The 23,934-nt window shown below is 53.2% G+C and overlaps 1 protein-coding gene across 2 annotated transcripts in view; it reads right to left on the reverse strand.

Moving 5' to 3' along the window:
• LOC146798082 (cytochrome P450 2G1-like) overlaps positions 1–23,934 on the reverse strand; it is a 909,417-nt gene that overhangs the window by 208,529 nt on the left and 676,954 nt on the right. The window contains exon 5 of one of the 2 annotated variants that reach the window (XM_085625296.1): positions 7,133–7,309. The exons of the other annotated variant lie outside the window; for it this stretch is intronic. Coding sequence (XP_085481422.1) covers positions 7,133–7,309 — 177 coding nt within the window. The remainder of the gene's footprint in view (positions 1–7,132; positions 7,310–23,934) is intronic. 2 annotated transcript variants of the gene reach the window in all.

The raw sequence follows: 23,934 nt of genomic DNA on the forward strand, positions 1-23,934 counted from the left end.
GGCCCCCCGGATTGGAGTAGTGGCGTGATCCGGGGACAAGGTGAATAACAGCGGCGAGCGGGGCTGGGCGACTCGCGTACCCCGCACTTTCACTTTCGCTTTTGCGCCCTCCTTGCTCTCAGGCGAGGTCGGGCTGCGGAGCGGGGTGCGGTGGTGTTGCCTTGTCCCGGTGCCCAGCTGACCCGCCTGCGGTGGATCGACCCGCAGCTCGGTGGTCGCCCCCCCTTGACACCCGTGATCTGGTGTGACGGCCCGTTTGGAGATCTTGGCGCGACGGTGGAAGGGCCAGCATGGCCACCAAACAAGATGGCGACCGGGCGAAGGTGAAGACGACCCGCCGTGGTACGGCGCACCAGGCCAATAGTATGGACCGCTACACGCTCCAAAGGGGTTCTCCGGAGACAACGCGGTCATCCCCGGTGGGCCCGACGGAGGCACCCGCCCATCCAGTGGATCTAACCCTCCGGGACGTCATGGGCGCCATCGCTGAACTGAAGGCCTCAGTGGACCAGCGTTTTGACACCTTGTCGCAGAAAATTGACTCGGTCCTGGTGGATGTGGGACTTGTGAGGGCGGACTTGTCAAAAACGAATGACCGAGTCGACTCCCTGACCCACACCACAACGAGCCTCACGACTGACGTGGTGGCCCTCCAGAAGGAGGTGCGCCGGCTTGGCCAGGCGAGCGCCCTGATGGACCGGCGACTGGAGGATTCCGAGGGTCGCGCCCGGAGGAATAATATCCGCATTATTGGTGTGCCGGAGGGACGTGAGGCGGAGGCGGCGGACCTCTTCGTGGAAGACTTGATCCTGACCCACCTCCAGCCCCGGGGGCTGAGTAAGTTTTTTGCGGTGGAACGTGCCCACCGCGTCCCCGGGGGCCGCCCTAAGACCGGTGCCCCGCCACGGCCCCTTATTGCCCGAATCTTTAATTTTCGGGACCGAGATGCCATCCTCCAGACCTCCAGGCAACAGGGACCGGTCAGGTTGGACAACATGGACGTCAACTTCTACCCAGACTTTACTCCGGCGGTCCAGAAGCAGCGGCAGAGCTTTATTGGCGTCAAACGTCGTTTAAGGGACCTAAATCTTAAGTACTCAATGCTCTTCCCGGCTAAGCTGCGGGTGGAGGTGGATGGTCGCACGCACTTCTTCGACCGGCCCGAGGCGGCTGGGGACTGGTTGGACGCCTTGCCTGGGGATCGGGGCCGGGGGGGTGGGGGGAGCGCGGCTGGCGAGGAGGGCCCGCTGGATCAGAATTGAGGGATGACTGTATTGCCTTGCTCGGGACATTGTTCCTTCACCACATACTGCTTCTGTACGTTCCCCTCCCATGGAGGTCGTGTGGGGCCTGCTGGGGGCTTCCCTCCTCCTCTGGGGGACTAGTTAGTATTTAGCTATGGGGCGACAGGCACACTGCACTTTGGGGGGGCTGTCTGGGCTCATGCAGGGGTGCAGGGAGGGGGGAGTTTTGTTGGGACCGGGGGGTGGGGGGGGTGTGTTGTTTGTTTGTACCGCAAGGCAATCCTGCAGCTGTTTTGTTGTCTTTAGACTGCTCGGTGGGGGACGACCGATTGTTTCGACGTATGATGGGGGGTAGGGACTTGACGGTGTTGTCATGGAATGTTAACGGTCTGGGGGATAGGATTAAGCGTGGTGTGGTCCTGCAGTATTTAAAACGTATTTCACCAGATGTTGTCTTTCTGCAAGAGACGCACCTTATAGGTAACACCTTTCATGCAATGAATCGGAGGGGATATCGTTTGGCGGCCCACTCTGGCTTCACCTCGGGCTCGCGGGGGGTGGGTATTATGATTAGGAACTCGCTCCCGCTGGAGATTGATGAGGTGCACCACGATGAGAGGGGACGTTACACTGCTCTGGCGGGACGTATGGAGGGTAGAGTGTTCAGTTTTGTGTCGGTGTACGTCCCGCCTGGGCTACAGGCCACTACATTTGCGGACCTGGGGCGCCTCCTTCTGGAACTTCCGAGTGGCCTCTTGGTGGTGGGAGGGGACTTTAATGCGGTTATATCTGGATCTATGGATCGCCATCCCCCTAGGGACCTCCCTCGGGCACAGGCGTGGCTGCCTGGCCTGTTAGACACACTGGGCCTGGTGGATTGTTGGCGCCTAAAGCATCCCGTATTGCAACAATACACCTTCCACTCGGGGGCCCATGGCAGTCTCTCGCGGCTTGATTACATCCTTGTCCCAGCGGCCCATGCGGGGAGGGTGGGAGAGGTGCGCCATCTGGCACGGGGTATTTCAGACCACTCCCCATTGTTGTTGCATTTCGATGTCATCCCGAGGGGGGATGGCAGGGTGGCCCCGATTAACGCCTGGTATCTGCGCGACCCCTCCATTCGTGCAGACTTGATCACATCCTTGCAGCGCTATTTTGAGGAGAATGAGGGGTCGGTCCCATCTGCCCTCTCCCTATGGGAGGCTTTCAAAGTGGTTCTTAGAGGGGAGGCCCTCTCCTTTATTGCCAATGCCCGGCGGCGCGAGCGGGAGGAGGTGACCCGGGTGGAGGCCGAGATTGCGGAATTGGAGGGTGACCTGGAGAACGGGGTAACAGACGCCAAGTTACATGTTCTGCAGTTAAAGCAGGCGGCCTACCGGGCCCTCGTCACGGAGGCGGCCAGGGGCCTTGGTAGAGAGCAGCAGGGGCGCTTGTACGATGTGGGTGATAAGGCCGGTAAATTGATTGCGTGGTTGGATAAGAGAGAGAGAGCGAGCCGAGTGGTGCCTTTGATTGAGAGCGTGGATGGTGCGTGTGCCACGGAGCCGGAAGCCATTGTCTCCTGTTTCGCGGATTATTTCCGCGGAGTCTACTCCCCTGTTTCTTCCTGTTCGGAAGCGGACTCCTTTGCCCTGCTTCAGGATATTGCACTCCCCTCCCTTACGGCGGAAGACAGAGACTCGCTGGACGTCCCCCCCACCTCGGACGAAATTGCCTCAGCTATTCGCTCGATTTCATCTGGCAAGGCCATGGGCCCCAATGGCATTCCCATTGAGCTATATAAGCTACGCCCGGATGTGCTGGCGCCCCACCTGCGTGCGATGTTCCTCGCGGCTCACTCGCAGGGCTCCCTCCCGCCGGACCAGCGTCTGGCTACAATTGTGGTGATCCATAAGGAGGGAAAGCCCCGTGAACGGGTCACATCCTATCGGCCGATTTCGCTTTTGAACGCGGAGCCCAAAATCCTCGCCAAGGTGTTGGCTAACCGGTTGGTTGGCGTGGTGGGCGATTTGGTCCACCAAGACCAATCGGGCTTTATCCCGCACCGCAACACGGCGCTTAATCTACGGCGCTTGCACGGCGTGCTTGCGCGTGTTCCATTTGTGCGGGAGCCAGCCATCTTGGCGTCCTTGGACGCCACCATGGCGTTTGATACGCTCGAATGGCCATATCTCTGGGCGATGCTCGCGAAGTTTGGGTTCGGCCCGGGTTTCATCAGCTGGGTCAAATTACTATATTCGGGCCCAATGGCGCAGGTGGTGGTGAACGGGCGTGTGTCGACCCCGTTCGCGCTGGGACGGGGCACGCGACAGGGTTGTCCCCTGTCGCCTCTTCTGTTTGCCCTGGCCCTGGAGCCCCTGGCGGAGTGGCTGCGGTGGCACCCTTCCATCCGGGGTCTCCGCTGGACCCCCGAGCACGAGGACCGTGTGTCCCTCTACGCGGACGATATCCTTTTGTATCTCGCCTCCCCGCGCAAGTCCCTGATCGTCCTAGTTGATGTGCTGCGCTCCTTCGGTCGCAACTCAGGCCTAGTCATTAACTGGGCGAAATCCTGTGTCTACGTACTCTCCGGGGAGGCTCCGGTCCTGCCGCGGGACTGCCCGATCCAGATTGCCTCCCAGGGTTTCCGGTACTTGGGTATATATATCACTCTTGACCCGGAGGCCCGCTATGAGCGGAATCTGCTGCCCCCTCTCCAGCGTTTGAGGGAGGATGTGGTGCGCTGGCGGCGTCTCCCGCTCTCGCCGCTCGGTCGAGCGGCCTTGTTTAAAATGATGTCCTTGCCGCGCTTCCTCTATGCCCTCCAGAACACTATGGACATGGTCCCGGCAAGCTACTTTCGTGAGGTGGAGGGCCTTCAGCGGCGCCTGTTCTGGGACGGGAGGCCGCGTATTGCTCTGGCTAAACTGACGCTCCCGTGGTACGATGGAGGGGTCGCCCTCCCGGACATTAAACGGTATTACTGGGCCTCCCAGCTAGCTGCAATTAATCATGGCCTTTACGGGCCCGCCCTGAACCCGGCATTCGAGATGGACAAGATGCTCCTTCCCGGTGGCGATTACAATCGAGCACTGTACTCTGGCGCGCCCGACTCCCGTCTGACGGGACCGACGCGTGTCATGGTGCGGGTTTGGCACGCGGCAAATGCAGCTATGGGGTGGAAGGACCGTTTGACCCGGGCGTCTCCACTGTATGCCTCCGAGAGGCTGGGCTCCCTGTGGACATCAAAGGGCTTCGAGAAGTGGGACACGATCGGAATCAGCACAGTGGGGGATCTCTGGACGAGGGGGGGATTCAAAACTTTTGAGACGCTGCAGGCGGAGTTCCAGCTGCAGGGCAGTGAGTACTTTCGGTACCTACAAGTCCGCCATGCGCTGGGCTCCGTCTTCCCGGATGTTGCATCCATTCCGGAGTCTTCCCCCCTGGAGGACAGAGTGCTAGATGGCCATGTCCCGGACAGCACGATCTCCCTCATATATAAGAAGCTGATTAATGATAGATCGTGCCTGTTGACTAGTCTGCGCGAAGCTTGGGTGGCCGACGGGCTGGAGCTGGACGACGAGGATTGGATGTCCGCGGTGGCCTCTCCAAAAGAGGTGGCCATCCCGGCTCGCCTTCGTTTCGTCCAGCTCAAGATCCTTCACCGGGTCTACGTGACGGGGCCACGGCTTCTACGTATGGGTTATGCCGTGGACGGACTGTGTAAGCGTGGCTGTGGTGCGTTGGCGACTTTTATGCATATACTGTGGGAGTGCCCGAAGGTGGAGCGATTCTGGCGTGGTGTGCATGAGGTCCTGCGTGTGGTCACGCGTGTAGCGCTGCTGCCTGAAGCGAGGAGGTGCTTGTTGAATGTATGGGAACCGAATGACTATTTGGCTCCGCAGACGCGGTGGGTGACTCTGGGATACATGATAGCGAAACGTGATATTGCTCAATTGTGGGGATCCCAGAGGCCCCCTGCGGTGTCGGCCTGGAAAGAGCACATGGATTGGTGTATGTTCCGTGAAAAGGTGGTGTATGTGGCGAGGGGTAAGCCTGGGGCGTGGGTGAAACTCTGGGGCCCCTGGAACGCCTACCGTGGGGGCATTTGTGAGCCGCCACAGCTGCCGGCTGCCTCGCCTGCTCCGTCTCCCTAGCTGGACCCCCTTGCTCGGCCGCGGGCACGCGGCCCCCCAGTCCCTGATCTCCTCCCATCCCCCTCTTCAGATCTTTCCTGCCACTCTGGATCCCCCACTATGGAGCAAGTGTTGTCACCTTGAATCTTGGGTTGCCTTGCGGTTGTGGTTTTTGTTGTTGTTGTTAGTCTTTAAAATGAAACCGTACTCTGTGGCAGGACGCCGTGAGGCCTGCACCGTTGATTACTCCTGTGTTTCTACTGTGCACCGCTGAGAGACTTTTACTGTCTGTGTGTACTATATTTGTGATGCTCTAGCGGCCGGCCGTGCGGTTGTAGGCCCATAACTGTAACCTTTTTATGGATGTAATAAACGGTTTCAAAAAAAAAAAAAAAAAAAAAAAAAAAAGAAGGAAGTTTGGGCTTTTCCATTAGTTTAAATGGGAAAGTTGAGTTTATAATTTGAAATGCTCTAACAGTCTGCAGAGGCACACTTAAGGTGGCACAATGAGTACTGGCTTTACTATCCCTGCTCAGTGACATTCATGAAGGCCTTGTTTCTGTGTTCCAGAATATTTTGTGAGCAGAACTGACCCCAGACAAAGCTTTGCAGCAGGTTGGCGACTCCCAACATAATGAGCTTTACAATTGCACAGGGCAGCAAAGTTTAGTCAGAGCCAAGGGCCCTACAGCTGTGCCCTTATTTGTGTCTCGTACAGTGTCATGCAGGCCACCTATTTTCTTTACTGAATGGGGTATGCCAGTGTGGGCTGATGTATGTGTGGACAGGGTGTTCTTGTCCATCTTTGATTGAGAACTGTTGAGAGTGCAAAGACACATTGTGTGTGAGATTTTTGTACATGTGAATGAGTGCTTATGAGTCTCAGTCACATGACTCTGGGCTGTCACTCACATCAGATCACAGGCTGACAGGCAGTTTCAGTAATGCCTCAGTTTCCCAACCAGTCACAGGGTAGATTGGGTCTGTGATGCTTTCTGAGGTCCACTTCACCATGAGAAGACCTGAGAAAGGGTGGGTGATGGGGAATCTCCACACTCAAATGCTGAAGTAATTGACAAGCAACTCCTGGAAGCACAGGGCTGATCCCCTATATGCCCGAAGTTGCTTCAAAATGTGACGATGCTATGTATCATTAGTGTGTGGTCTCTGAAGAACCCATGTATTCCAGATCAGAGGTTGCTCAAAGTCAGCCCTTAGGCTTGTTTAGATAAAAAGCAAACAAACCAAAATAGCGGCACTTATGCACTATCTCACGTGCCTCTGAAAACTGCCTGGCTGCCTGACGTGTTACAGTCGTGATCCCCAGGCAGGCTCGGGCATCGTTTTCAAAAGAAATGTGATGGTAAATGATATTTACAATTACCATCTACATTAATCACATACATGGAAGGGCAGGACTCCTAAACTCTTTATCAGCAGCCTCCCTACAACAGATTAGCTTAATTTGTACAGAGTCAAACAATCAATTGTTCCATAGAGCAAGAAGCACATAAGGATTCAGGCAAAAAGGCAGGCTCCAGTTGCCTGTGTATGTCAACCTCATACATAGAAGGATATATAAACAAATGTTGGAGTTTTAGGGCAATTGAGACCCCGACAAAGTCACTTTAAGATGCAGGCACTGACATGATGATGCAATAATATACGATTCACCCATGCTGCGGACCAATGTTGTTTCATTACCTATTTTAACAAAATGATTGTGCAAGCAAAATGCATAGATTATGTGTTTACTATTTCCCATAAGATTACCTTCTCCATTCTAATAAGGAAACAGTCAATTAAATCCCTTGGACAGTTGGGATCCAGGGTCTCAATGTGGTCCTTTACTCTTTCAGCTGCATAGCTTTTGAAATTCTCGAGGCTTCGCAAGAGAGTATTGTGTGGCCCAGGTAAGTGCTTGAGAATGTTCGGGAACATGTTGTACAGCTGTAGGAACAGAAGGGCAAAGATAGACCAAACTCAAAGATAATACATCAAGCTAATTTTACCTGAAGCACAAGTGAAAAAACACATTATATAGCGAATACAGGAAAAGCTTGCTGTTTTGTATATAATTGCCTCGAATAGTACTTCGTTTTTTTTAGCCGGTTTTGCAAACCCAACACAAATCCCACCGAAACTTTAAACAAATACTTTTTTTGGCCCTGGGGATCACTATGGGACCTCCTGAGAAGGTCGAGGGGGTCGAGGTGTTTCTACCTTGTCCTCTTTTCTTACATTTGTAACCTTTTAACCTTTCCAGGGCTTTGTTTTTGAAATGCGTGGGGGGCTCTTCCCCTCCATGCTGCCCCAGGGCTTCAAATTAAATAGGCTTTGGGGAGCCTTGTGGGCTCCCCCAAGCCTTGGGGAAAGCCACCTCCCCGGGGCACACTTTATTTATATATGTGGTCTGTTTCGGACCCCTGGTCGGGTACCACCAGCTCCCCGGGTCTATAAACTTGTTAGAGGGGGGCCACACAACCCCCTCATGGAGCCCTAGATGGACCTGTCGACCGCCACCCCCCAGGGCAGGCTCCAGCAATATCCCGTGGTGCCTACCCCAGGGACATTGAAGTTTGCAATGACAGCGCGGGAGAACAGCTGCCGCTCTGTCATTGCAAAATCTGCTTTGCTTCATGGGAGCAAGAGCAGGAAACCTGCTCTTGCTTCCATTAAGTGAAGAAGAATTGCTTTTGGGCAAAGGGGGCTGCATGTTAGCAGCTCTCTTTGCCCAAAAGCAATGCCAGCTCCCTCAGGAGTTAGGGAGCTGGCTGGGACCACAGGGGCATTGGGGCTTCCCCTGTGGACCCCATCATAAGGCCAGAACCCAGGGGATGGGGTCCCTGGGGCCATAATTGCCATCAAGAGGGGGGCCACGCGGCCCTCCTCCCCCCCAAAAAAAAGAAATTCTGGGTAGGCCCCGGGGGAGGGGGTCCCCAGGGCCATAATTGGCCTCAGGAGGGGGGCCATGTGGCTGTGTGGGACTTACTAGAGGTAATAGGAGGGGTAGTTGGCCCCCAAGGTTGTCCTCGGGGGCCAACTACCCCCCTGTTACCCCCAGTAAGTCCCACACAGTGAGATTGCTAAGAGGTCTTCGGAGGCCGTGCCCCCTTTCTCCACCACTCTGCAAACACTCCTCTGGCTTTTATCCTGAGGGACTTTGGGGGCAAAGAAGCCCTCCTGGTACCTCCTGTATGTCCTATGCAGCAGAATTCCTGAGTGGTGGACGAAGGCCCAGCCCCCTTTCTCCACCTCTCTGCAAATGCAACTACTAGTTATAGAAGTATTTGCAATGTGATAGGTTTCTCATTTGCGAGAGTTAGTGCTATTGGCATTGTAAATGTAAAAGTGTTTTACTAATGTTTCTTGGAGTGGAGTGGATGTAGGTTGTGAGAAGTGAAATTATGTGGTATGTTGTGCAGTGCAATTAGGTGGTGTTAGACCTGGCACCTTGGCGTGAGTTTCCCTTCCACTTTTTGATGGTGTGCCTCGACTGTTTTTCTGGTGTTGTCCGCTCAGGGCACTGCGCCACGGCTAATCCGTGCCGCAGTGCAAGTGCTCCCGAAGTAAAGTGTACCTGTAATTGATGTCCATGATTGGGTTATTGGATTCACTGTCAGTCCCCAGTAAAGTGCACCAGGGGTGCCAGGGCTTGTGAATGCCAATGCTGCTGGTGGGCTTGCAGCGCTGGTTGCGCCACCCACGGAAGCGGCCTTGTAAAATGTGTCTAGGGTCTGCCACCGCAGACCCTGTGCGCGGTCCGGGACCGTCGCGCTGACTGCGCAAGTGCCCCCACTTGCCAGTCCCTAACCCTTCCCTTACCTACATATTAGCCACCCCTCTGGTAGGCCCAAGGGCAGGGTGCATTGTAGGCATAAGGTAGGACATGCCCTGATGTGTGTGGCATGTCTTAGTAGTGAATTACAGCCATTGTCGTTTTTCACTATTGAAGGCTACCTGCTCTCCATAGGCCAGAATGGGCTGCCGGGATCACGCCGACGCTGTGACCCCAGTGGACTCAGAGAGCATGGTAGAAGTGTCAAGTTTAGTATGCCTGAACTCAGGATGATAAAATACGTCTTGTAGTCAAGTCTATTTTAATATCCTGGGTTTGTAAATACTACTTTTAGAAAGTTAGTATTTACTGACCTGACCATCTCAGTCCGCCTCTGCTGTGTGTATGTGTTCTGCCTGGCAACAGTAAGGAGCGGGGTTGGGGAATCCCCAGAGACAGGTTGGCTGCCAGGTGGTGGGTAGAGAGATTACACCTGGATGGGTGGGAGGAGTACACCTTGACTCTTGAATAGACCTGTGCGCTGCCACCACAAAGCCGGCGCCACCCCCTGTGGGGCGGCTGATGTCTCTGCCCTGCTGCTGAAAGGAAAGAGCAGAGTCACCATAACAAAGTGCTCCAGAACTGGACTGAGCCAGGCCTAGGCCCCCTGGCGCTAAAGAACAAAAGAATCATGGTATAAAAGTAGGAGCCTGGCTCCTAAGAAATCAGAATCCTGTTTACCACAAAGAACCTCTGCCCGACTAGAAGGAGAAGAAGACGCCGGAGGAGCTGGCCTGCTGCTTGCCTTGCTGAGAAAGGAGAGGAAGAGACTTACTGAAAAGACTTTGCTACTTTGTGCTTGAACATTCTCCAAGGGCTTGATCTGAGCTTGCCCCCTGAACTGAACCCCAGGACCAGTGGGTTCTCTGTGCTTCTTGCTCATCCTCCAATTCGAGCCGTGTGTGCATCCCGCTGGAAAGAGACTGCGCCCCTCATCGCCCCTCCTAGGGCCGTGACACTCAGAAGCTCGCCTGCCTCAAACCCGTGAGAGCCCCGCTCCGTCCCGAGCCGCTCTCTGTCCCCGGGCCAGGCCGCCTGCATCCCTGTCACCGCCTGCTACTGGAGCGCGCTGACCGCGCTATCACCCCTCCCGCCGGAAGCCGTCCGACGACTGTGATCTACGCCGGGTCATCCAGCTGCACTGACCGTGCCCTGCGACCCCGCTTCGCTATCCCCGGACATCTCAGGCCGCGCCGCCCCCGCTGGGGAGACCCTCCTGCACCGCCGTGCTAAAGGGTCGCTGGCCGCGCCTGCCTACGTGCCCACACCTGCTGATTGAGGACCCAAAAACACTTCCCAAGCTGAGAGTCGCACCGACCTGTGCCGGCTCTCCACATCACGAAAGAAGTTCCAGCATCGGGCTCGGGGCCCGCAACGCCTTATTTCCCCGTTCGCAGGAGTCGATCTCTGTGAGTACTGGAACCACAAGTAACATTTGCAAGAGACTACAAAGTATCCATTTTAAACTACGAACAAAGAACATTTGCCTGCTTTATAACCTGGTGGCATAGCGAAAACGTTATTGGTCTTGTAATAAGTCTGCTGAGATATATATCCTTATTTTTACATAAAGAAGCGTATTTTTATATATATCCAAGTCTGGTGTCCGTTTCTGGGGGGATTGATGTATTTACTGTGTGTATGGTTGTAAGTGCTTAACCAACAACGCCTGAGGAATCGCCTTGGCTGCTCACGCCACGCACCTAGAGGGTGAGCAAGGGTCATTCGCGAGGGGTTATCCTGCGCCCTGACGTGGAGGAGAGGGTTCCTGCTTGACACAAGGGCAACCTTGCGCCAACCAGAGATCCCCGACTCTAACATTGTTGGCAGCGGTTGGGATTTCGGATTTGCACTTGTAATTTGCATACAGTGAATTATTAATCACCAGATAGTGAGAGCAGACCAAATAACGCAGCCACAGGTTTTCATTTTTGGAACTTTGTTGAGACATCTGCCATTACTGCAACCATGCCTGGCTCACTCTCTGCTGGAAGAGCGCTCTCCGTGATTTCTGGAATAGATGAGGTGGATTGGGAGAGACTGGGAGGCTACACGATGGAGCAATTGAAAGGCTACAGTGTAAAATTCAGAGTCCCCCATGCTGGATTCAAGAGGAAGACCCAGTACACCAAGGCGTTGAGAGCCTGGAAAGAGTCACGAGACCCACGGAATGCGGGGGACATCGTTCCACCCGACAACCTCGAGGAACCCAGCAGAGTCCGGTCGCCAGAGGAGCTGGCAGACAGGGCAGCCGACAGGGCGCATGCAATGGAGATGGCAAAGTTGGCCGGACAAATGGAAATGGAAAAGCAGAAGTTGGCCCTGGAGGCACAACAACGCCAAATGGATCATGATATAAGATTGAAGGAGTTGGAGCTGAAGGCGAAAAGTTTGGACACCGCTCCTTCTGGTGGCAGCGCTCCACCAGCGCAGGTAGAGTCCAAGGTGTACATCCCCAAAGATGTAGTAAAGGAGTACTTTAGAAAGGATGACATAGGGCAGTGGTTTAGAGCCTACGAGGTGGCCATGTCCTCACACCGGGTCCCTGAGAAAGACTGGGGAGCGGGGTTGTGGGGAAGGTTCCTTGCGGAAGGGCGGGACACACTGTTAGATTTGCCCTTAGAAGTCCAGACCTCATACCCCCATATGAAGGAAGCTTTAATGACCAGGTATGGGTTAACTCCTGAGCTATATAGACAGAGGTTCAGGGAGACCAAGAAGATCCCTGAGAGTACGTATGTGGAATATGTGACCTTTTTCTGCAGAGCGCTGGATGGTTGGGTGAAGGGTAGCAAAGTGAATGATTATCAAGGGCTGCTTGATTTAATTGCATGGGAGCACTTGTCCAGTCAATGTTTTCCTGAGCTACGCCAGCACCTGATAGATAGCAAGCTGTCCAACCCGAGGAAGCTTGCTGAGGAGGCGGACCGCTGGCTCAGCACCAGGGTCCACAAGGGTCAAGTGGGAGACTCCGCCAAAGGTGGGCAGGGTCCCCAGCAGAAGAGTGGGGGGGACAGGGGTAAACAGAAGGGGTTCCAAAAAGGCCCCCAAAGTAATTCCCAAGGGAACCAGCAGAAGGGTTCTCAGCCTCCCCCACCCCCGCAGCAGAACGGGGCCCCGACAGGTAGACCTGTTCCAAAGGGGCCCTTCAATTGTTATAGGTGTGGTGACCCGGGTCACATTGCCTCTGATCCTAAGTGTCGCCTGTTTGGTAAGACCGCACCCACTGGTGCTCCACCCCGGCAAGTAGCTAATGTTAATTTTGGGGAGGAGGTAGCAGTCCAGGAGGGTGGGGGTCCCGGGCAGATGACCCTAGTCTCGCTAGGAGACAGTGAGATGGTCCCTGTAACCTACCTGCCCTCTAACACTAAGAAATATGGGCAAGTAGTGACCATCAATGGAAAGAAGGTTGAGGCTCTTAGAGATACAGGAGCCAGCGTGACCTCGGTGAGGCAACACCTGGTGTCTCAAGAGCAGATTGTACCCAATGCCTACTGTAGGGTTGTCAATGCTGACAACATAGAGAGTCGTTGTCCAATGGCTCAAGTTCCCTTTGAGTGGGGGGAGGTCTCTGGTACTCTACAAGTCGCTGTGAGAACTGACATGCCTGTAGACTGTCTGCTAGGGAACGACCTGGAGAGCTCCCCTTGGGAAAAGGTGGAGAAGACCACGCATCTGAGGATGGTGGGTCTACCCGACTGGGCGTGCGTGACCACCCGGTCCGTGGCAGCCAGTAGGGGTGTTGAGAGGGTCCTGGAGCCTGAGGGAGAGGTCCAGGAACCGGCCTTAGGGAGAAGGCGCAGGAGGCGCGGGAAACCGGCCCCCGAAGTTCCCACGGCCCAGGAGGAAGTAGACCCTGAGGGGGATGCTCTGGAGCCTACCGGGGAACAGATTGCCGAACTGGGAGATCTGCCTGAGCTGACCCATTGGCAGCAAGAAGGAGGTCCCTCCAGGGAGGAATTCTGCAGGGAGCAGAAAGAATGCCCTTCTCTCGTAGGTATGCGGCAACAGGCTGCAGACCAGGCCAACGGTGTTCAGGCCAAAACACACTACGTGTACTGGAAGAGTGACCTCCTGTATTCCGAGCCTAAGGCTGCTGAACCTGGGTCAGCCCGTGTGCTGGTGGTACCCCAGAAGTTCAGAACCTTCCTACTGGGGCTGGCTCACGATGTGCCTTTAGCAGGACATTTGGGGATGGACAAGACCTATGACAGGCTTGTCACCCACTTTTACTGGCCCCAAATGCATAAGAATTCCGATTCCTACTGCAGAACCTGTCAGACTTGCCAGGCAAGTGGTAAGAGCGGAGGGAAGCACAAGGCTCCTCTGCAACCTTTCCCTGTGGTCGGTACGCCATTCCAACGAGTGGGTATTGATATTGTGGGGCCTCTGGATCCCAAGACAGCCCTGGGCAACAGGTTCATCCTGGTCTTGGTGGACCATGCCACCCGGTACCCTGAAGCCATCCCTCTGAGGACAGTGACGGCCCCCGTGGTGGGACGGGCACTGATGGGAATTTTCTCCCGAGTGGGATTCCCTCTAGAGGTGGTGAGCGACAGGGGGACCAATTTCATATCCACATATATGAAATCCCTGTGGAAGGAGTGTGGGGTAACTTACAAGTTCACCACTCCTTACCATCCCCAAGGAAATGGGTTGGTTGAGAGATTCAACCGAACCCTCAAAGGCATGATCATGGGCCTGGACGGTCCAATGAGGCGTAAGTGGGACGTCCTCTTGCCATGCCTGCTCTTCGCTTACCGAGAGGTGCCGCAGAAGTCTCTAGGGTTCAGCCCCTTTGAGCTTCTGTATGGTCACCCGGTAAGAGGACCTCTGAGTTTGGTGAAGGAAGGCTGGGAGCAATCTCCCAGGAAACCTCCCCAGAATGTATATAGTTACATGCTGGCCTTCCGAAACCAGACTCGGCGTTTCAGGCAACTTGCTGAGGCAAATCTGGAAGCCAGCCAGGAGGAGATGAAGCGGTGGTACGACCGGAATGCCACTCTGGTAGAGCTTCAACCTGGACAAAAGGTGTGGGTCTTGGCCCCAGTGGAGCCTTGTGCACTTCAGGATAAGTGGACAGGTCCATTTGAGGTTGTGGAGCGCAAAAGTCCTATCACCTACTTGGTGGACATGCAGACTCCCAGGAACCCTTTGAGGGTCCTACATGTTAACCGCCTTAAGCCCCACTTAGAGAGGACCGAAGTGGGCATGCTGCTGGCCACTGATGATGGAATGGAAGAGGAGACCGAGCCTCTTCCTGACCTCTTAGTGGCCTCTGAGAAAGATGGGTCAGTGGATGGAGTTAACCTCTCACCCACCCTGACGCCCGAACAACAGGAAGACTGCCGCCACTTGCTGGGACAGTTTTCCGACCGATTCTCCCTGGTTCCTGGTGTCACAGATTGGTGCGTCCATGATGTGGACACAGGAGACAGCTTACCTGTAAAGCACAAGGCTTACAGGGTAACTGACAGGGTCAGAGCTTGCATTAAGGAGGAGGTCTCCAAAATGCTTGCGCTAGGGGTGGTTGAGTCCTCCAGCAGTCCTTGGTCCAGCCCCGTGGTCTTGGTCCCCAAAGCTGCTGCGCCGGGAGCCACACCTGAACTCCGGTTCTGTGTGGACTACAGAGGACTCAATTCAGTCACGAAGACTGACGCGCACCCCATCCCCAGAGCTGATGAGCTCATTGATCGGCTGGGGGCTGCCCGGTTCCTCAGTACGTTTGATTTAACGTCTGGGTACTGGCAGATCGCCTTGACCGATGGGGCCAAAGAGAGGTCCGCATTCTCTACCCCAGATGGGCACTTCCAGTTCCGAGTCATGCCATTTGGGATGAAGAATGCCCCTGCCACCTTTCAGAGGTTGGTCAACCAGGTACTGGTTGGGCTGGATGCGTTCAGTGCCGCCTACCTGGATGACATCGCAGTGTTCAGTGCCACCTGGCCTGAACACCTGCGCCACCTCTGGGAAGTGTTGATGGCGCTGCGCCGAGCAGGCCTCACGATCAAGGCAAGCAAGTGCCAGATCGGGCAGGGTTCCGTGGTGTACTTGGGACACCAAGTGGGGAGTGGCAAGGTGGCACCCTTGCAACCCAAAATTGAGACCATCCTGGCTTGGGAACCCCCCAAGACGCAGACTGCAGTGAGGGCCTTCCTGGGGCTCACTGGGTACTACAGGAGGTTTGTCAAGGGCTATGGAACGATCGTTGCCCCCTTGACAGAGCTGACTTCGAAGAAGCAGCCCAGGAACGTGATTTGGACTGACACCTGTCAGAAAGCTTTCGACACCCTGAAGACTGCCATGTGCACGGCGCCCGTGCTCTTGGCCCCTGACTTCTCCAAGGAATTCCTAGTGCAGACAGACGCTTCAGAGCATGGTGTAGGGGCTGTTCTCTCACAGATGACTGAGGAGGGCTGGGACCAACCCGTAGCCTTCATCAGTAGGAGGTTACTTCCACGGGAAAGTAGGTGGAGTGCAATTGAGCGAGAAGCATTTGCTGTGGTCTGGGCGCTGAAGAAGCTAAGACCCTACTTGTTTGGGTCTCACTTCCGGGTTCAGACGGACCACAGGCCCCTCAGATGGTTGATGCAAATGAGGGGTGAAAACCCGAAGCTGTTGAGGTGGTCCATCTCCCTACAGGGTATGGACTTCACGGTGGAACACCGTCCTGGTACAGATCACGCCAACGCTGACGGTCTGTCCAGGTATTTCCGCCTTAGTGACGAGGAACCCCCTGGGCAAGGGTAGTTCTCCCCACATTTCAGCTGGAGGGGACACGTGTTAGACCTGGCACCTTGGCGTGAGTTTCCCTTCCACTTTTTGATGGTGTGCCTCGACTGTTTTTCTGGTGTTGTCCGCTCAGGGCACTGCGCCACGGCTAATCCGTGCCGCAGTGCAAGTGCTCCCGAAGTAAAGTGTACCTGTAATTGATGTCCATGATTGGGTTATTGGATTCACTGTCAGTCCCCAGTAAAGTGCACAAGGGGTGCCAGGGCTTGTGAATGCCAATGCTGCTGGTGGGCTTGCAGCACTGGTTGCGCCACCCACGGAAGCGGCCTTGTAAAATGTGTCTAGGGTCTGCCACCGCAGACCCTGTGCGCGGTCCGGGACCGTCGCGCTGACTGCGCAAGTGCCCCCACTTGCCAGTCCCTAACCCTTCCCTTACCTACATATTAGCCACCCCTCTGGTAGGCCCAAGGGCAGGGTGCATTGTAGGCATAAGGTAGGACATGCCCTGATGTGTGTGGCATGTCTTAGTAGTGAATTACAGCCATTGTCGTTTTTCACTATTGAAGGCTACCTGCTCTCCATAGGCCAGAATGGGCTGCCGGGATCACGCCGACGCTGTGACCCCAGTGGACTCAGAGAGCATGGTAGAAGTGTCAAGTTTAGTATGCCTGAACTCAGGATGATAAAATACGTCTTGTAGTCAAGTCTATTTTAATATCCTGGGTTTGTAAATACTACTTTTAGAAAGTTAGTATTTACTGACCTGACCATCTCAGTCCGCCTCTGCTGTGTGTATGTGTTCTGCCTGGCAACAGTAAGGAGCGGGGTTGGGGAATCCCCAGAGACAGGTTGGCTGCCAGGTGGTGGGTAGAGAGATTACACCTGGATGGGTGGGAGGAGTACACCTTGACTCTTGAATAGACCTGTGCGCTGCCACCACAAAGCCGGCGCCACCCCCTGTGGGGCGGCTGATGTCTCTGCCCTGCTGCTGAAAGGAAAGAGCAGAGTCACCATAACAAAGTGCTCCAGAACTGGACTGAGCCAGGCCTAGGCCCCCTGGCGCTAAAGAACAAAAGAATCATGGTATAAAAGTAGGAGCCTGGCTCCTAAGAAATCAGAATCCTGTTTACCACAAAGAACCTCTGCCCGACTAGAAGGAGAAGAAGACGCCGGAGGAGCTGGCCTGCTGCTTGCCTTGCTGAGAAAGGAGAGGAAGAGACTTACTGAAAAGACTTTGCTACTTTGTGCTTGAACATTCTCCAAGGGCTTGATCTGAGCTTGCCCCCTGAACTGAACCCCAGGACCAGTGGGTTCTCTGTGCTTCTTGCTCATCCTCCAATTCGAGCCGTGTGTGCATCCCGCTGGAAAGAGACTGCGCCCCTCATCGCCCCTCCTAGGGCCGTGACACTCAGAAGCTCGCCTGCCTCAAACCCGTGAGAGCCCCGCTCCGTCCCGAGCCGCTCTCTGTCCCCGGGCCAGGCCGCCTGCATCCCTGTCACCGCCTGCTACTGGAGCGCGCTGACCGCGCTATCACCCCTCCCGCCGGAAGCCGTCCGACGACTGTGATCTACGCCGGGTCATCCAGCTGCACTGACCGTGCCCTGCGACCCCGCTTCGCTATCCCCGGACATCTCAGGCCGCGCCGCCCCCGCTGGGGAGACCCTCCTGCACCGCCGTGCTAAAGGGTCGCTGGCCGCGCCTGCCTACGTGCCCACACCTGCTGATTGAGGACCCAAGAACACTTCCCAAGCTGAGAGTCGCACCGACCTGTGCCGGCTCTCCACATCACGAAAGAAGTTCCAGCATCGGGCTCGGGGCCCGCAACGCCTTATTTCCCCGTTCGCAGGAGTCGATCTCTGTGAGTACTGGAACCACAAGTAACATTTGCAAGAGACTACAAAGTATCCATTTTAAACTACGAACAAAGAACATTTGCCTGCTTATTAACCTGGTGGCATAGCGAAAACGTTATTGGTCTTGTAATAAGTCTGCTGAGATATATATCCTTATTTTTACATAAAGAAGCGTATTTTTATATATATCCAAGTCTGGTGTCCGTTTCTGGGGGGATTGATGTATTTACTGTGTGTATGGTTGTAAGTGCTTAACCAACAACGCCTGAGGAATCGCCTTGGCTGCTCACGCCACGCACCTAGAGGGTGAGCAAGGGTCATTCGCGAGGGGTTATCCTGCGCCCTGACGTGGAGGAGAGGGTTCCTGCTTGACACAAGGGCAACCTTGCGCCAACCAGAGATCCCCGACTCTAACAGGTGGATAGAAAGTATGTGGTATTTAGTGTATAGGAATTATGTAGAGTGGGATTATGTATTATGGAGAGTAATTGTGTGGTATGATAGTCTGTGTTGAGGAGTTTTAACCTCAGGTTTAGTCTACCTCGTTTCCATAGAAGCTAAACTATAAACTCAATGAGACAAAAAAGAAGGAACTACTGAGGAGCACTTCTGGACCTAGTCAGAGGTATAAGCAGAGCCACTTGAACTATGCAACTGTTTGGCTGCACTGACCTTTGCACAATTGTACATTTTCCGCATTTGCTACATAATCCATCATCTGCTACATAGTTTGCAGATTTAAACAAAACAACACCTTGTTTCTAGCTCAAACGGCTCAAATGTTACCAAAAATGCAGCGACAAGTGTTACAGCGTGGTGGAAGGCCTTTTGCAAACCTAAAATGGTAACCTGTTACTTATTGCTAAATATTTGTATTACATTGGTACTAATGGTGTGCAAACCACTCTTGCTTCTTTCTGCACCGCTCTTGCTTCTTTCTGCAGTTCTGTTGCTACTTTCTGGACCTTTCTTTTCCTGCACTTTTTTTGCCTCTTTCTGTTCATCTCTTCCATTTTGAGCACCTCTCTTGCACTTTCTGTACCTCTGTTGCATCTTTCTGCTCCTCACTTGCTTCTTTCTTTACCCCTCTTTTCTATTTGTGTACACTTCTTCCCTGTTTCTGCACCTACTTTGCCTCTTTCTGCACCCCTGTTCCCTCTTTCCACACCTCTTTTGCCTGTTTCTGCACCTCTCTTGCCTCTTTCTGCACTTCTCTTGCCTCTTTCTGAACCTCTTTTGCTTTTTTCTGCACTTCTCTTGCCTCTTTCCGCACCACTCTTGCCTCTTTCTGCAACTCTGTTGGTTCTTTCTGTACTGCTCTTGCTTCTTTATGCACCTGTCTTGCACATTTCTGCACCCTCCTCCCTCTTTCTGCACTTCTCTTTCATCTGTTTCCACCCCTGCTCCCTCTTTCTGCACCTCTTTTGCCTGTTTCTGCACCTCTCTTGCCTCTTACTGCACTTCTCTTGCCTCTTTCTGAACCTCTTTTGCTTTTTTCTGCACTTCTCTTGCCTCTTTCCGCAACACTCCTGCCTCTTTCTGCAGTTCTCTTGCCTCCTGCTGCTCCTCTGCTGCCTCTTTCTTTATCCCCCTTGCTTCTTTCTGCACCCCTCCTGCATCTTTCAGCACCCTTCTTCCCTCTTTGTGCATCTCTCTTGCTTCTTTCTGCACCTCTCTCGCCTCTATCTGCATCCCTCTTGCCTCTTTCTACACCCTTCTTCCCTTTTCTTCTACCTGTCTTGCCTCCTTCTGTACCTCTGATGCTTCTCTCTGCAGTCCTCTTGCCTGTTTCTGCACCCTCTTCCCTCACCTCTTTTGCTTCTTCCTGCACCTCTCTTTCCTTTTTCTGCACCTCTCTTGCCTCTTTCTGAACCTATCTTGGTTCTTTCTGCACTGCTCTTGCTTCTTTCTGTATCCATCTTGCAAATATCTACACCTCTCTTGCCTCTTTCTCGACCCCTCATCACTCTTTCTAAACTTCTGTTGCCTCTCTCTGCACCCGTTCCCTCTTTCTGCATCTCTTGTGCCTGTTTCTGCACCTCTCTTGCCTCTTTCTGCACTTCTCTTGCCTCTTTCTGAACCTCTTTTGCTTTTTTCTGCACTTCTCTTGCCTCTTTCCGCACCCCTCTTGCCTCTTTCTGCAACTCTGTTGGTTCTTTCTGTACTGCTCTTGCTTCTTTCTGCACCTGTCTTGCACATTTCTGCACCCTCCTCCCTCTTTCTGCACTTCTCTTTCATCTGTTTCCAACCCTGTTCCCTCTTTCTGTACCTCTTTTGCCTGTGTCCGCAACACTCTTGCCTCTTTCTGCAGTTCTCTTGCCTCCTGCTGCTCCTCTGTTGCCTCTATCTTTATCCCCTTGCTTCTTTCTGCACACCTCTTGCTTCTTTCTGCACCCCTCCTGCATCTTTCAGTACCCTTCTTCCCTCTGTGTGCATCTCTCTTGCTTCTTTCTGCACCTCTCTTGCCTCTATCTGCATCCCTCTTGCCTCTTTCTGCTCCTCTCTTGCTTCTTTCTGCACTTCTCTTGCCTCTTTCCGCACCACTCTTGCCTCTTTCTGCAACTCTGTTGGTTCTTTCTGTACTGCTCTTGCTTCTTTATGCACCTGTCTTGCACATTTCTGCACCCTCCTCCCTCTTTCTGCACTTCTCTTTCATCTGTTTCCACCCCTGCTCCCTCTTTCTGCACCTCTTTTGCCTGTTTCTGCACCTCTCTTGCCTCTTACTGCACTTCTCTTGCCTCTTTCTGAACCTCTTTTGCTTTTTTCTGCACTTCTCTTGCCTCTTTCCGCAACACTCCTGCCTCTTTCTGCAGTTCTCTTGCCTCCTGCTGCTCCTCTGTTGCCTCTTTCTTTATCCCCCTTGCTTCTTTCTGCACCCCTCCTGCATCTTTCAGCACCCTTCTTCCCTCTTTGTGCATCTCTCTTGCTTCTTTCTGCACCTCTCTCGCCTCTATCTGCATCCCTCTTGCCTCTTTCTACACCCTTCTTCCCTTTTCTTCTACCTGTCTTGCCTCCTTCTGTACCTCTGATGCTTCTCTCTGCAGTCCTCTTGCCTGTTTCTGCACCCTCTTCCCTCACCTCTTTTGCTTCTTCCTGCACCTCTCTTTCCTTTTTCTGCACCTCTCTTGCCTCTTTCTGAACCTATCTTGGTTCTTTCTGCACTGCTCTTGCTTCTTTCTGTATCCATCTTGCAAATATCTACACCTCTCTTGCCTCTTTCTCGACCCCTCATCACTCTTTCTAAACTTCTGTTGCCTCTCTCTGCACCCGTTCCTTCTTTCTGCATCTCTTGTGCCTGTTTCTGCACCTCTCTTGCCTCTTTCTGCACTTCTCTTGCCTCTTTCTGAACCTCTTTTGCTTTTTTCTGCACTTCTCTTGCCTCTTTCCGCACCCCTCTTGCCTCTTTCTGCAACTCTGTTGGTTCTTTCTGTACTGCTCTTGCTTCTTTCTGCACCTGTCTTGCACATTTCTGCACCCTCCTCCCTCTTTCTGCACTTCTCTTTCATCTGTTTCCAACCCTGTTCCCTCTTTCTGTACCTCTTTTGCCTGTTTCCGCAACACTCTTGCCTCTTTCTGCAGTTCTCTTGCCTCCTGCTGCTCCTCTGTTGCCTCTATCTTTATCCCCTTGCTTCTTTCTGCACACCTCTTGCTTCTTTCTGCACCCCTCCTGCATCTTTCAGTACCCTTCTTCCCTCTGTGTGCATCTCTCTTGCTTCTTTCTGCACCTCTCTTGCCTCTATCTGCATCCCTCTTGCCTCTTTCTGCTCCTCTCTTGCTTCTTTCTGCACCCTTCTTCCCTTTTCTTCTACCTGTCTTGCCTCCTTCTGTACCTCTGTTGCCTCTTTCTGCAGTTCTCTTGCCTCTTTCTTCACCCTGTTCCCTCTTTCTGTATCTCTTTTGATTCTTTCTGCAATTCTCTTGCCTCTTTCTGCAACCTTCTTGCCACTTTCTGTACCTCTGATGCTTCTCTCTGCAGTCCTCTTGCCTGTTTCTGCACCCTCTTCCCTCACCTCTTTTGCTTCTTCTGCACCTCTCTTATCTTTTTCTGCACCCCTCTTGCCTCTTTCTGCACCTATTTTGGTTCTTTCTGCACTGCTCTTGCTTCTTTCTGTACCCATCTTGCAAATATCTACACCTCTCTTGCCTCTTTCTTGACCCCTCATCCCTCTTTCTATACTTCTGTTGCCTTTCTCTGCATCCGTTCCATCTTTCTGCATCTCTTTTGCCTGTTTCTGCAACTCTCTTGTCTCTTCCTCCAGTTATCGTGCCTCTTTCTGCACCTCTGTTGCCTCTTGCTGCACCTCTGTTGCTTTTTTCTGCACCTCACTTGCCTCTTTCTGCACCCCTCTTGCTTCATTCTGCTCTTCTCTTGCTTCTTTCTACACCTCTCTTGCTTCCTTCTGCACCCCTCTTGCCTCATTCTGCACCCTTCTTCCCTCTTTGTGCATGTCTCTTGCCTCTTTCTGTACCTCTCTTGCCTCTTTCTGCACCCCTCTTGCCTCTTTCTGCACCTTTCTTGCTTCTTTCTGTACCCTTCTTCCCTTTTCCTGTACCTGTCCTGCCTCTTTCTGCACCTCTGTTGCCTCTTTCTGCAGGTCTTTTGCCTCTTTCTGCACCCGAACCCCTCTTTCTGTACCTCCTTTGCTTCTTTCTGCACATCTCTTGCCTCTTTCTGTACTCATCTTGCCTCTATCTGCAACTCTCCTGGTTCTTTCTGAACATACCTCTCTTACTTCTTTCTGCACCTCTCTTGCTAATTTCTGCACCCTTCTAGCCTCTTTTTGCACCCCTCTTCCCTCTTTCCGCACTTCTCTTGCCTCTGTCATCACCCCTGGTCCCTCTTTCTGGACCACCTTTTCCTGTTTCTGCAATTCTCTTGCCTCTTTCTGCAGTCCTCTTGCCTCTTTCTGCACCCTATTGTATTTCATTCTGCACTTCTCTTGCTTCTCTCTGCACCTCTGTGGCTTCTTTCTGCAGCTCTCTTGCCTCTTTCTGCACTTCTCTTGCTTCTTTCTGCACCCCTCTGGCTTCTTTGTGCAGCTCTCTTGCCTCTTTCTGCATCCTTAATCCCTCTTTGTGCATCTCTCTTGAGTCTTTCTGCACCTATCTTGCTTCTTTCTGCACCCTTCTTCCCTTTGCCTGCCCCTGTCTTGCCTCTTTATGCACCTCTGTTGCTTCTTTCTGCAGTTCTCTTGCCTCTTTCTGTAATCTCTTCCCTCTTTCTGTACCTTTTTACTTCTTTCTGCACTTCTCTTGCCTCTGCCTGCACCCCTGTTCTCTTTTTCTTCACCTCTTTTGCCTGGTTCTGGAACTCTCTTGCCTCTTCCTGTAATTCTCTTGTCTCCTTCTGTACCTCTGCTGCCTCTTTCTGCAGTTCTCTTGCCTCTTTCTTCACCCTGTTCCCTCTTTCTGTATCTCTTTTGATTCTTTCTGCAATTCTCTTGCCTCTTTCTGCAACCTTCTTGCCACTTTCTGTACCTCTGATGCTTCTCTCTGCAGTCCTCTTGCCTAATTCTGCACCCTCTTCCCTCACCTCTTTTGCTTCTTCCTGCACCTCTCTTGCCTTTTTCTGCACCCCTCTTGCCTCTTTCTGCACCTATCTTGGTTCTTTCTGCACTGCTCTTGCTTCTTTCTGTACCCATCTTGCAAATATCTACACCTCTCTTGCCTCTTTCTCGACCCCTCATCCCTCTTTCTATACTTCTGTTGCCTTTCTCTGCATCCGTTCCATCTTTCTGCATCTCTTTTGCCTGTTTCTGCAACTCTCTTGTCTCTTACTCCAGTTATCGTGCCTCTTTCTGCACCTCTGTTGCCTCTTTCTGCACCTCTGTTGCTTTTTTCTGCACCTCACTTGCCTCTTTCTGCACCCCTCTTGCTTCATTCTGCTCTTCTCTTGCTTCTTTCTGCACCTCTCTTGCTTCCTTCTGCACCCCTCTTGCCTCATTCTGCACCCATCTTCCCTCTTTGTGCATGTCTCTTGCCTCTTTCTGTACCTCTCTTGCCTCTTTCTGCACCCCTCTTGCCTCTTTCTGCACCTTTCTTGCTTCTTTCTGTACCCTTCTTCCCTTTTCATGTACCTGTCCTGCCTCTTTCTGCACCTCTGTTGCCTCTTTCTGCAGGTCTTTTGCCTCTTTCTGCACCCAAACCCCTCT

This window comes from Triturus cristatus, chromosome 9 (genome assembly GCF_964204655.1).
Source record: "Triturus cristatus chromosome 9, aTriCri1.1, whole genome shotgun sequence".
Lineage (NCBI taxonomy): Eukaryota > Metazoa > Chordata > Amphibia > Caudata > Salamandridae > Triturus > Triturus cristatus.